Genomic DNA, 14,553 nt, shown 5'->3' with positions numbered 1-14,553 from the left:
TGGTATGGGGGTGTATTAGTGCCAAAAACATGGGTAACTTACACATCTGTGAAGGCGCCATTAATGCTGCAAGGTACATACAGGTTTTGGAGCAACATATGTTGCCATCCAAGCAACGTTACCATGGACGCCCCTGCTTATTTCAGCAAGACAATGCCAAGCCACGTGTAGTCCAGACCTGTCTCCCATTGAAAATGTGTGGTGCATTATGAAGCCTAAAATACCACAACGGAGACCCCCGGACTGTTGAACAACTTAAGCTGTACATCAAGCAAGAATGGGAAATAATTCCACCTGAAAAGCTTCAAAAATGTGTCTCCTCAGTTCCCAAACATTTACTGAGTGTTGTTAAAAGGAAAGGCCATGTAACACAGTGGTAAAAAGGCCCCTGTGCCAACTTTGTTGCAATGTGTTGCTGCCATCAAATTCTAAGATAATTATTTTCCCCAAAAAGTTTCTCAGTTCGAACATTAAATATATTGTCTTTTCAGTCTATTCAATTGAATATAAGTGGATTTACACAACGTGCCAACTTCACTGGTTTTGGGTTTTGTATATACACATACATACATATATATATATATATATATATATATATATATATATATATATATATATATATATATATATATATATATATATATATATATATATATATATATATATATATATATATACAAAAAAAAAAAAAAATATATATATATATATATATATATATATATATATATATATATATATATATATATATATATATACACACACACAAAAAATTACATATATATATGTATACAAACACACACACGTATATATATAATGATTCCCGGGCGTGGCCACCGCTGCTGCCCACTGCTCCCCTCACCTCCCAGGGGGTGATCAAGGGTGATGGGTCAAATGCAGAGAATAATTTCGCCACACCTAGTGTGTGTGTGACAATCATTGGAAGAAAAAATAAATACAATTAATATATATGGATGGGAAACCACACAATTGGCACAATAGAAAACACATTTTTCAAGAGCATGTGGAGTGGACTAAAGACCTTTTTCGGCCCCTCAGAGGTCATTCTTGTCTCCCACCTACTTGTCCTGCGCTGAGCTAATAGCAGGCTTGTGAGAACAGACACACTCACCAATGAGTGTCTGATTGTGGTGGGTCGTTGGGTAAAAAAACAAGGTGAAGTAAGTCCACAACATAGACGGGGATCTACAATAAGCCCCAGAGTTTAACGCAGTGTAAGAAGTGTAGGTTTATAATATGACAAAACACAGCAGACATATTTTTGTCGATGGGATGAAAAAAAAACCCAACCTGTAGTCGCCATGCCTTTAATCCCAGGGTTGGAAATGTAGCTTGTACAGAAACTAACTCACTGTGCACAATTTGTCCGATCACTATCGTACTCGACGCTACAAAAACTGGACAGATGGCCAGAGCATAATAGCCAAAGATTTAAGGTTTTGTTGCAACAAGTGGGCGGAGCATGGGAACAAAGTTAACACTTGGTAGAGAAACAAGGTGGCATTTCTAAAAAACTGTTCTTGAGTCCAGTGTAGTACTTTTTGCTGTAAATGTAATGAATACACATTTTAATGGAAAATTCTAGTCTTTTAGGAGTATTAGATAGTATCATGTGGCCAAATATTTCAAACATGTCTAATATTACATTGCAAACTACACATTGTTTGAAAAAAATAAGTATTTTCTTGAAATACATGTAGTTTTTTTGGTGGCCAAACCTTGTTTCTTGAGCAGAGCATACAATTATTTCCAGGCAAAATATAGCACACTCTGACATTTCTGTTTTTTAGGCAACTAAGTAAAGTATTTTAGTACATCTGTGTTTTTATTCTTTTTTATGTTATTAAAATAGTTATTTTGTAGGCTATATACAGTAAGTGTTTTGGTGGGATTTTATTATTTTTTAACCAAGTATAGCGTTACGGTTACGGCTTGGCATTGTTGGCGTGATTCTAGGATGCAGAGAAGGCAGGCGGTGTGTTAGTAGAAGGTCCCTTTATTAGGTACCAGGAAATAAATCATAACTAAAGAAATAGCAACGTGGTAAGAGTCAAAATGACATTTGTTAGCAGGATAAGCAAAGTTACACATGAAATGACTAACTGAGGTGTGCACTCAGTAACGCGCCAGCACCGTCTGGCATGCAAAGACCCCAGAGGGTGATTGTCAACAGGTGAGTGTCTGATTCACCAAACAGAGACTTGTGTGTCAATCAGCGCTCCACACTGGCTGTGTTGAGCAAGAGGAAAAGGGACAAAAAGTGGAAAAACAGAGAGGATGAAGCGCTGATAGTGAAAGTAAAACAAAACACTGGTAAATAATATACAAATGCAACACAGTCATGAAGAATCACGACATTTGGTTAATTTCCATGGCAAACTTTGCATTTTGGAAGCACAGTTAATGTTTATGTGCTAACGGTATTGGAGTTTTCGGAAAAATAACCTTTTAAAACCAGGGTTTTTGCAGTACATAGCGTAATTTGCGACAAAACAAAGCATCTTTTGAAAAAAAACCTTTGCTCATTGAAGTTACCGTGGATGGGACTACTAATTGTGGTTCGCTTATTTTTACTCTTGTACGGCCTTTTGAAAGGTTAACACTGGGTTGCGACAGAGTGACCCTGAAACAGACCATTTCTATTTTCAATATTTTGAAATCCAAACTACACCAAAGTCCCAGAATGCATTGCATTTGTGGTCGGGTTTTTGTGTTGAACAGGTGTCTTACTGCAAATCCCCCTCCCAATGCCCAAAGATACATGTTACCTGGTCCAGAGTGGTTTGGGACACGGAGTAGTCCTCTATGCATAGACTCTCCCGCTGGCTGCTGAGGTGCTTGAAGATGTGGGCCAGCGCCCCCTGGCTGTAAGCAAGCTGGTACTGCAGCGTATTGTGATGCTTCTCCTTCAGGACGCTTTCAGGGAAGGTCTTTCTCACAAAGTCCTCCACGGGTTTCAACAGTGGAGGGGAGCCGGAGACCCGTACTATCACAGTGTAGCCTTCACCAAACCTGCAGTTAAGTACATCACAGCACAACATAGCAATGCCCACATTGTGCTACAAAACCTACAATACTTTGTCATGAATAAACACCTACAAATATAGCGTCATGTTTAGCATTTGCCTTTTAGCAGAAATTATAATGTGACAATATTTTGCGTTTGATAAAGAATGACAGATGTTCATTAAGTCAACCAACAAGCAATTTCAGATGGGTACCTTTGACTTTTAAACTGATACGGTACCAGTACTTAACTGTATCAGTTTTCAGTACTATTGTCTGTATTTATGTGGTAATAAATGATGATTTACCTAATATAATACAATCTTTTTAAAATGTTTATTTAATTTACTACTGAAATGATAATGATAACAATACGGTTTCTTACACTCCTGAGTCTCATTTGCCATTTTGCATTTATTTCAATGTCTTTGGTGTATTTGCTATTAGGTTATATGTGCCAGTCTTTTGTCAAGCCTTACAAAGTGTTTATACTGTAAGTAATGTACTTAATACACACATTTATCTTAGTTGTAGTTATCATTAACAAATGTAAAGGTGCTGAGATCCTCATGTAAAATTGATAATGCTAATCAGCAGCATGTAAATGGAAAAACCAATGTAAGTTAGCATTGAGCTAGCACATTTTGTGAAGTGGAGCCTTCAGGAATGTTTGGTTTGTTGGCATTTAAAATTGCAACATTACCTGGTGGCAGCCCACTAGAAATGTGTCTGCTTGAGCCAGTGCAGCTGAATATCAGGTCATGTGGAAAGAATGGATCAAAATATGATACCATTTGATTTGATGTGAATCGAGACCTGGTAGTGCCGACAGAATTCGATCAGTACCTATCAAAGTACCGTATTTGGTTTTGATTGATTGATTGAGAGTTTTATTAGTAGATTGCACAGTACAGTACATATTCCGTACAATTGACCACTAAATGGTAACACGCGAATAAGTTTTTCAACTTGTTTAAGTCAGTGTCCACGTTAATCAATTCATGGTAATTCATGGTTCTCATCTCTACTAGCAATGTTTCAGATTTGTTTGAGATAAGATAGATGTACTTTATCCATCCCACATTAGGGAAATTATGTGGTCCACAAACAATGAGGTAAAAACCCACGAAGACAAGAGGGACAAAAACAAACAAGGATATAAAAGAGCACAGAGCAGCTGCAACTAGCTGACACTTTAGGCGCATCATTTTTACACACAGTAACAAGTAATACACAATAAAAAACTAAAACATGAGTAATGGGGACGGCGTGGCGAAGTTGGTAGAGTGGCCGGGCCAGTAATCAGAGGGTTGCTGGTTACTGGGGTTCAATCCCCACCTTCTACCATCCTAGTCACGTTCGTTGTGTCCTTGGGCAAGACACTTCACCCTTGCTCCTGATGGCTGCTGGTTAGCGCCTTGCATGGCAGCTCCCGCCATCAGTGTGTGAATGTGTGTGTGAATGGGTGAATGTGGAAATACTGTCAAAGCGCTTTGAGTACCTTGAAGGTAGAAAAGCGCTATACAAGTATATCCCATTTATCATTTATTTATCATTTAATAAATAGATACTGCACACACCATTGCATAGGCATATATATATACTGTATATATATATGTATATATATATATATATATATATATATATATATATATATATATATATATATATATATATATATATATATATATATATATATATATATATATATATATATATATATATATATATATATACAGCATGGGTGTCAAACTCTGGCCCCTGTGTAATTTTACTTGGCCCTTGAGGCGATATCAAATTAACACTAGAGCTGGCCCGCCGATTGTATACAGCGGCGGTGCCGCGGTGAATGCCGCATTCACCGCTAATCCTCATACTTGCCAACCCTCCCGGGAAACTCCCAAATTTCAGTGCCCCTACCTAAAATCGGCACGTCCGCTTTTAATCCAGTTCAACGAGTGCTGGCCCAGTCGCATAATATGTGTGGCTTCTGCACACACACACAAGTGAATGCAACGCATACTTGATCAACAGCGAAACAGGTTACACTGAGGGTGCCTGTATAAATAACTTTAACACTGTTAGAAATATGTGCCACACTGTGAATCCACACCAAACAACAATGACAACCGAGCCATATTTCTGGCTAATTACCAAGGATGTGAATCTTTGGGCACCATTGGATCCGATTTGATTTTTGGGGGTAATGATTCGATTCAGAATCAATTCTCAATTCAAAACGATTGTCGATTCAAAATCTATACTTTTTAATAACATTGGGTGCCAGTTGTATGATTAACTAAATTCTTCCATAAAATAGATAAACAGCTGTGATACATTTCTATATTACTTAAAAGAAAACTGGGTTTGTTCAATAAAATGTAATAAAGTCAAATATAAATAAGACAACAAGAGAAATATCTTACACTTCTCTTTTCCAAAGTAAACCTGTAAAGCAAATATGGACATCTACATCAACAATACGATTTGCCTGAGTGACTGGACAAAACAGATTAAAAAAATATATATATAAAAAACCTTTTTGAATTTGAACCTTTTTTATGCTGCTGGTCAGACGCCATCTCGTCATGTGATGCATGAGAAACATCAATTTCACGTTTACAGTTAATAATAGCAACATGCTAGGCAGTGTTAGTTTGTTAGTTACTTGCAGTATTAACATTAGACGACGTGCTGACTTAGCCGCTGCTCTTGGGGGTGATTCACTTTCGTCTCGAAGGGGATCCAAAACGGGTACATTCATTCAATGTTATAACATGCTGTGTTTGCTAATGTTTCTGCTAGTATTTTCCCAAATTGATACAATTTTGATTGCAACTTAGCCTGTTGTCTTCCTTTGTCGTGAATAATTCTAACGTGAGTCTTGCTGACCGACGCCGTGCACGGTGACGTCATGCGTGCTCACAGGTATCGATAAAAAAAACGTTAACAAGACTGTCAGATGATTCCCAGGAATCGCAACCATGGGAGCCGGTTGCTACCCTGAAGAGAGAATCAAAAAGCGGCTTGAAGACTAACTGTAAAAAAATCCATGCAAAACGTTGACCATATAGCCACCATTGTTTGTAGAACACAAATATGTTTTAAATGTAGAAAAATATCATAATACGACCACTTTAAGAGACATATTTGCCAAACTAACTTAACATTACTTCCGATGTGTCTTGCGAAAAATGTTTGCCAACAAGCTACAAGACAAAGAATTCATCCCTAGAAAGATTCAAAATCAGAGATTATGCACAACTTTAGCAACATATATTTGCCACTAAAACACAAAATATCGGACAGTAAGTGGACCTGATTAATGAAACTTCACGTAAAAACAATTCAACCCCACAGGTAAGGGGGGAGGTGACATGTTAGCGCAATCATGTAGCTTAGCGTTAGTGATGGCTAACTTAAAAAGAGTCGACAGATGTTAATTGCCTTTCGGCTCATTAGCATACCGCCGCACCTCGTGAAACATTAATTACTGTGCGCTCTGAGGAGATAGGTAGACAATTAATGAGGAATTAGCAGCATGGAGAGCATTTCTAGTCAACCTTTTGTTTTCCATTGAGAAGCTATCAATCATCTTGACACTAGTGAACAATACAACATTAATGGTATTGAAAAACTGCAGTTTAAAAACTAAATAAAGGAATAAAAATGTCAGTTCGGTAACAACATTGCTTAGAGAGATGGAGCACCAACAAAATGCATTAAGTAACAATATTTACAGTTGCTAGTTAAAAAAAAAAAGGCGTAAGTGCTGTTAGCTCTTAAATCCAAAATGGACATGATGATGCAAGCTAAATGTCTGCTAAACAAATTGCTTCATGTAAGAAAGGAGCATCCAATAATGGCAGTTGGAGAGGTGTACTGTATTTATAATAATAATACACATAATAATAATAAATACTAGTATATATATATATATATTAGTAGGGATGTCCGATAATGGCTTTTTTGCCGATATCCCGATATTGTCCAACTCTTAATTACCGATACCGATATCAACCGATACCGATATATATACAGTCGTGGAATTAATAAAAAAGAAAGTAAAACAATATAAAAACAGTTACATAGAAACTAGTAATTAATGAAAATTAGTAAAATTAACTGTTAAAGGTTAGTACTATTAGTTGACCAGCAGCACGCACAATCATGTGTGCTTACGGACTGTATCTCTTGCAGACTGTATTGATCTATATTGATATATAATGTAGGAACCAGAATATTAATAACAGAAAGAAACAGCCCTTTTGTGTGAATGAGTGTAAATGGGGGAGGGAGGTTTTTTGGGTTGGTGCACTAATTGTAAGTGTATCTCGTGTTTTTTATGTTGATTTAATAAAAAAAACAAAAAACAAAAAAAAAAAAACGAAACCGATAATAAAAAAAACGATACCAATAATTTCCGATATTAAATTTTAAAGCATTTATCGGCCGATATTATCGGACATCTCTATATATTAGTATTATTTTATTATAGTATTATTTTATTATCATTAGTCATTACTAAGTTTAAGTTGAGTGTTTTTGGAAGATTATACATTTTTCAAATTCAATTTTACAGATATAACAGATACATAATGTATGTAGTTGTAGATTATGATACAAACTATTTTCTATTATAGTTTATTGTAAGTAGACCTGATTGGAGAGGAATTTATTTCTTGCAAAAGTTAGTTTTATTTTTTTAATAAATAGTTTGTATATAAAATTTGTAAATTGTTGTATATCCGTATAATATTTCAATTATGTAAATCACATTTTAAACATTTTTTCTACAAATAAATACTAACCCAAAATAATTAGTTAGTCTTTACCTTTTTGGTCGCCTGAGGGGTTTTTCTTCATTTTGAATGAGGCCCATTACAGAAACTCCAGGGCAAATTTAATGACTTGTCGCTGCGGAAGATGGCTTGAAATAACGACATTTAGATGGCAAATGGATGGTATAAATATGATGAAATACAGTAGCATAAAATAGAGTGGTGAACAAGGAATGATGGCACCCGAACCTGTCCTCTACTCCATCCTCCCAAATACGTGCACTCTGCTTAAATGCTTGCTTGTGCACACACTTAGAGGTGGGTAGTACATTTACTTTTTAAAATATTTTTACAGTACTCATCGGAGTAGTTTTGAATGCAAAATACTTTTTACTAGTATTTTTGTTAAGAAGACATGTCCCACTCAGTTCAGCAAGAAGGGATGTTTTAAGTGTGGTTTTATATTTTACCTAGTCTTTTATATTGTGTGATTTTTATATCATTGTGTGCTTTTATTGTTTTGAGCAATTTTAACTCCAGTGTGGTGTTTTTAGCTTGTTTTGAGCATGTGTTTTAGTAGGAACACTGTTATACACCCTTAACTGTTAGGTGGACTGATTGGAGACAGCTGGGACATTTAACAATCAAGCGACGTGATTGGAGAAGGGCATTGGGAGTTGCTGTTTAAATGCCAGCAGGAGCAGCACGCACACTAGCACAGAGATTAGAAGGCAGAAAAGGTGTAATGACGGAGGAGCCGCGACACGCCGCATGAGAGGAGGACTGGACAAGGGGACGACGGTCTGATGCGGAGCGACGCGCTGGTGTGACGACGCACATGCCGGCGGGTGATATTGACTCAATGTTCACAATACGCTAAGTAAAGGAAAGTGAAATAATTCTGTGCCTGCTGGGGCGTGTTTTTATGACAAGCTGTCGCCTACTGCTCAGTGAGTGCACCCTCCTGCTCTCCTTACAGCAAGAGTGGCAGGGCTGTGGCCAGTGCCGGCCCAAGCCTCCATGGGGCCCTAAGCAAAATTTGATTTTGGGGCCCTCTATTTCTGCCAATAATATTGATTGTTGATCATTCACACACCTACTATAAACTCATTGCGGCTCTGGCAGTGTTGTTTACATTATCCTATTGTCAGCCTGGCATGTCTTTACAAATGACATGTCATTTATAAAGATATGGGGGTGGCCCAGTTAAGAACATAAATAATACCAATGAATGAACGAATGATGTCCAGAGTGCCACATATGGTTCCTAATCTTAAAATGTAGAAAACATTCAGCTACAAGAGTGGCCTGGGGTTGAACAGTCAAGTGATAAAGCTTTGTATTTACAGTAAAAGTGTCATCTTGTCTCATTAGTCTTGTACGTATTAGTCTTTAATTACTATTTTATATTTTTAGTTAATTGTTCATATTTAATGTTTACTTTGTACAAAGAGAGCGCAGTCTACTGAAGTTAAATTCCATGTGTGTTAAACATAACTGGACAATAAAGCTGATTCTGATTCACTTTATTATTTTTGGTAACAAAAACCTGAAACAGCAATGTGCAAAAATAATTCGTAGTGCAAGAAAAACAATAAAGTGCAACAATAAAATCACTTAAATATATATAAAAAGGAACAAATTCAATTGTACAAAAAACAACATAATTAAATTAAATATCAAGCAAATACTTAAATAATATTAATGAACAGAGTTACCAGAAACAAGGTAACATAACGGTTTATAAACAAATATAAAGTTACTACATATTAAAACTATGTAAATGTACATAACGATGTGCAAAATTTTTTTTGGGAAAAAATCTAAATAAACTACCTTAAATTAAGGTCCTTAATTCACACATTTGACCATCACATCACAGTTTTGTTCCTCTGTTCTTCACCACCCACACCACTCCACCCACTCCTTAAAACCTGTGCTTCCTGGCTTTTCTGGAGGCAAAGTCATTTATGACATCACTGTAAGAAATCTGATGGCCGACTTTGTTATTAATACTAATCACTGCCATGTACGAGTCTGACTCAGACAGGTACATGCACAAAATAAAAACTAAGAATTTTTTGTTAATTGCTTTTGGGGGCCCCCTGGTGGCCGCGGGGCCCTAAGCAAGCGCTTAGTACGCTTTTGCCTTGGGCCGGCTCTGGCTGTGGCCAAGCTAAAAGAGGTCAAAGGGCACGGCCACCTTGTGGAATCTTCTTCCCCACCAGCAAAGGAAGGCAGCTGGAACACATCTAGTTGATGTATCTTTTTAATCTTTTATTGCACATTTTAACATTGTTTTTATTTATTTTTCAGCTGAAATAAAATTATTTTAAACAATATTTGGTATCTTAACAGTGAACCTGTCATGATCTGTTGCCGGGTCATAGCTTGATTTATGGTTGGTAACTTTTTTCTTATGTTTTTGTCGGTTCCCGTGCTCTATCCTTTTCTTTCGTTTACTTTTGATTTCCATGGACACTAATTCTCCACACCTTCCCTTGTTTTGTACTTAGTGTTCCCACCAGCTGTTTTGGTTAATCACTCCCCTTTTATATTTTTCAGTCACCCAGCACAAGTCGCTTGCTCTACGCGAGTCTTGTTTTTCCTTGTAATAGACTTTCTCGCTGTTCAGCCATGGCGACTATTTAGGTTTTTCGCTTTATTAGTGTCTGACTTTTTGTATTTTTGTTCTGACTGGAAGAATTGAAACCGATTCCTACCGGCACGCCATTACTTCCAGGTTGGTGCTTCCAAGCCCGACAACTAGAGTAAACATGGCTACTTTAGTGAACAAGACATCCACATAGGTTTGCTGTATTAAACATGGGAACTGGCCAGGTTTACAGACCACATTCAAAGACACATTACAGTCCTGGATTAAACACCTGTAGTGTGAGCTGCTCGGCCATCAGACTGAAGCCAGAAAGGAGCTTTCTTTTAAAGTTAAAGTACCACTGATAGTCACACACACCAAGTGTGGTGAAATGATCCTCTGTATTTGACCCACCCCCTGGGAGGGGAGCAGCGAGCAGCAGCGGTGGCTGTGCTTGGGAATCATTTTTGGTGATTTAACCCCCAATTCCAACCCTTGATGCTGAGTGCCAAGCAGGGAGGTAATGAGTCCCATTTTTATAGTGTTTAGTATGACTCGTGGAACTACTAAAAACACTCAACATTCTGACCATTGTGTAAAAAATACTGTCAAGCATTGGGACTGAATTAGATGTGCATAGTGTAAATATTGTATTGTATTGTACATATTATATATTTTTTTCTACCTTGTGATATACTCACCTTGCATTGCAAATCTGTGTTGAGTGTCATTAGCACAATATTTCCTCCGATCTCAATTTAAACTTTTGATACTGGTCTATACTCTACATTATCTCTACTTCATATTTACATAGCATACTGTATTCACAAGATATACAGGGCTCACTTCTACACAGTGTTGTAACGCCGTTATTTTCGGCGGTAACTAGTAGTATAACGCGTTATTTTTTATATTCAGTAACTCAGTTACCGTTACTACATGATGCGTTACTGCGTTATTTTACGTAATTTTTTATATAATATCGGCTAGAAACTGAGAAGATCTGAGTGTTTTTTATTGGAGAACTGCAGTGTTGTCCTTCTGAATCTCCCTGTCTCTCAAGAAGTGCGCTGTGTGTGTGTGTGTGTGTGTCTGTGTTTACTAACAACAAGACATCATGGCGGAGGCGGACCCGAGTTTCTTAACATGGAGATATTCTCACTACTTTTCTTTTGTCGAGCACAAAGAAAAGAACATTTTAGTTAAATGTAAGTTGTGTCTTGGATCAAAGATCCTATCTACTGCCCAAAACAGCAATTAAAATATGCTGAAACAGCTACAAAAGCAACATGCTTCGACAAAGCTAGTAAAGAGAGAGACAGACTCGGATGCCACTTCACCTCCACCTCCACCTCCACCTCCACCTCAGCGGCTGGATTTTAACGGAGGGACTGCTAGCCAGGACAACATTGATAGAACCATTGCAGCGTATGTGCTAAAATACATGCAGGCTATTTTTACAGTGGAATCACCCGCTTTCAGGCAGCTAATTAGCATGATATTGGGCATCAAACAGCAAATGGCACGGAGAACATGTTCCAAGTACCTGGACACAGTGGACAGTGAGTACATAAACATGGAAAGCAAGCTAAAGAAGACACTCCAAACTCTGCCTCTGCTCATCATTCAGCACTGAAGCTACACACTCTGTCAATTCTCTTATATAGTCTTTCATTCTAGACTTCTAGAGTTTTTGATTATCACATCACTCTAAATTTATAGACTATAAAGTTCACAAACATAAAGAGGGATCCTAGTGGGCCAGACCAATATTTCCTTATCTCTAAACTAAAACTGGGGAAGTGCTAGTGTACTGGGCTTCAGTACAGTGTTGATCTCCTGAAGACATGATTTTATTTCACAATTCCTTGAGAGAAAAAAACACCTGGTTAGGCGTGTGTATAGCAGTATGTGTGCTGTATATAGTGACATGACATATAATCATGTCATGTGTGCCTTCCTTGAGTGAAACCAGGTTTACAGCAATGTTGTGACATGTCAGTGTTTCCCACACATTCAGTTATTTGTGGCGGCCCACCACAAAAGAATTACGTCCGCCACAAATAAAAAAATTAAATAAAATTAAAAAAATTAAAAATTAAAAATGTTGTCCTCTCCAGCTTCTCAGGCAAATCATATAGTTGATGATGCCCATATCGGCTGTTCAAATTTACTTTACAAAAGAGAAGTGTAGGATACTTCTCTTGTTGCCTTATTTGTATTTGACTTTATTAAAAGTATTTATATTAGAAACACAACATGTGTATATAACAAAGGGTGCAAAGTCTGCAGGCAGTAGGAAACACATGGTTAAGTGTAGGGAGTGAAACTGATGGCAGTCTAAAGTTCAAGATTTTTGGAGCTCTTTGTTCAGTGGATCAGATGTTTGATGAAGCTATGTGTCTATCTACCACCACTACTGTTTTCTGTTTATTTGTTACTGACTGTGGCAGGACACCTCTGCCTCTGTTTCACTTTATGTTGCTGGTAAATAATATGGTTGTAGTAGTAGGCTAAGGTTCAATTATTTAGTATGCACTAATTAAAGGGGCAGAGCTTTATGAGACATTTTAGCTTTTATATTTTATAAGATATAATTTTTGTAAGAACCACAATTAATAAATATATTTCAGTGAATAACTTATTGCTCAAATCTGTATATAAATATGTACATAAAGTGTTGTAATTATATTGTAAAATGGATGGATGGATGGATGGATGTCCGTTTAAAACAAAACTGTTATTTTTAATTAGTAAGTGTACATTTTTTGAGCCTTTTTAGAGAAAATCATATCATTGTAGTAAATTATGCAAATTACTTGATGATGTCATGGTGACCACGCCCATAGCCAGCCACACCCCCACCGCCACAGGTATCTTGGCAGTTTATGGGAAACACTGAATGTTGTTATTATGCTGTTTGTTACTTATGTATGTTATGTTGCAGCTATTTTAAATAGTTTTGTCAATTTGTTCTGGCCCGAAATAAATTGGCCCTTTGAAACATATCTTTGTCTTTGTGTGTTGTATGTAGACCACATTGCTTAGCAGAGTTCAGTGATGCAAATGCATGTCAAGTTGATCAACAGATGGTATTATTCTCCAGTGCAATAACAGTACTGAAATGAAGGCTAAAAAGGCATTAATGGGAGCCTTAAAAATAAAAAAATAAAAAAGAACTAAATAGTTACTTTTCACAGTAACGCATTACTTTTTGGTGTAAGTACCTGAGTTACTAACTGAGTTACTTTTGAAATAAATTAACTAGTAACTGTAACTAGTTACTGGTTTTCAGTAACTAACCCAACACTGCTTCTAAATGCCTGAACCTTATCCTTTGACGCTTTTGTATCTTTTAACACAAGAGTGGTGGGGCGTGGCCTGCGGAGATTAGCGGCTGGGAGAACACAGCTGTGAGTGGTTGTCTGATGACCTGCCGCTCTGTAAAAGGCAGCGGTTGGGAAAGAGAAAGGTTGTTGATGGTGGAGAAACTGACACATGGCTGAAAAGCACCAATTATTGAAAAATAAATCATTGTACGCAAAGACGGACACGGCTGTAATGTCCATCTTGGGTGGTCCAGAGAACTCTATAGAGAAAGACCTCTACAACGAGTTTCCAACATTGTAACAACATTTATCGGTCAGAAAAAAGTAAACACATTAATGCAACCTAGACAAATAATAAAAAAAAAACGGTCCCAAAAGTATAATAAATAAATGAGAATTACCTGCTCTTAAGATGCTGGATGCTCCCGAGACATTTAAAGCGTCCGTTGACCATGATAGCCATGCGCGTGCACAGTGCTTCACACTCCTCCATACTGTTAGGCCCAAAAGGAACATTTATTGACAATAACAAATGCTAAAATTTTGAATGAATTAAGAAAACGATCATGACGACATCTGAACATGTAAATATTTTTATATTGGCACGAACTAAGAATGTAAGAGAATTCACAGCAGAAAGGTGAGAGTACCTGTGTGAGGTGAGAATGACAGAGCGTCCCTCCTTGATTACACTCAGAATGCAGTCCCACAGAAATCGGCGAGCTTTGGGGTCCATCCCAGTGGTCGGCTCATCCTGCAAAATTTTTCTCAACTTTAATGTAATGAATTTGATTTATTGGGCACATTTGTTCTATAGTCTTGT

The 14,553-nt window shown here is 37.2% G+C and overlaps 1 protein-coding gene across 1 annotated transcript in view; it reads right to left on the bottom strand.

The window, feature by feature from the left end:
* Positions 1-14,553, bottom strand: part of LOC133662630 (phospholipid-transporting ATPase ABCA1-like) — a 198,498-nt gene that overhangs the window by 6,558 nt on the left and 177,387 nt on the right. The window contains exons 48-50 of the mRNA XM_062066745.1: positions 14,381-14,484; positions 14,132-14,224; positions 2,787-3,030 (exon numbers count right to left, since the gene is read on the bottom strand). Coding sequence (XP_061922729.1) covers positions 2,787-3,030; positions 14,132-14,224; positions 14,381-14,484 — 441 coding nt within the window. The remainder of the gene's footprint in view (positions 1-2,786; positions 3,031-14,131; positions 14,225-14,380; positions 14,485-14,553) is intronic.

Source organism: Entelurus aequoreus, linkage group LG12, assembly GCF_033978785.1.
Source record: "Entelurus aequoreus isolate RoL-2023_Sb linkage group LG12, RoL_Eaeq_v1.1, whole genome shotgun sequence".
Classification (NCBI taxonomy): Eukaryota; Metazoa; Chordata; class Actinopteri; order Syngnathiformes; family Syngnathidae; genus Entelurus; species Entelurus aequoreus.
This window is presented reverse-complemented; position numbering and strand designations above follow the sequence as displayed.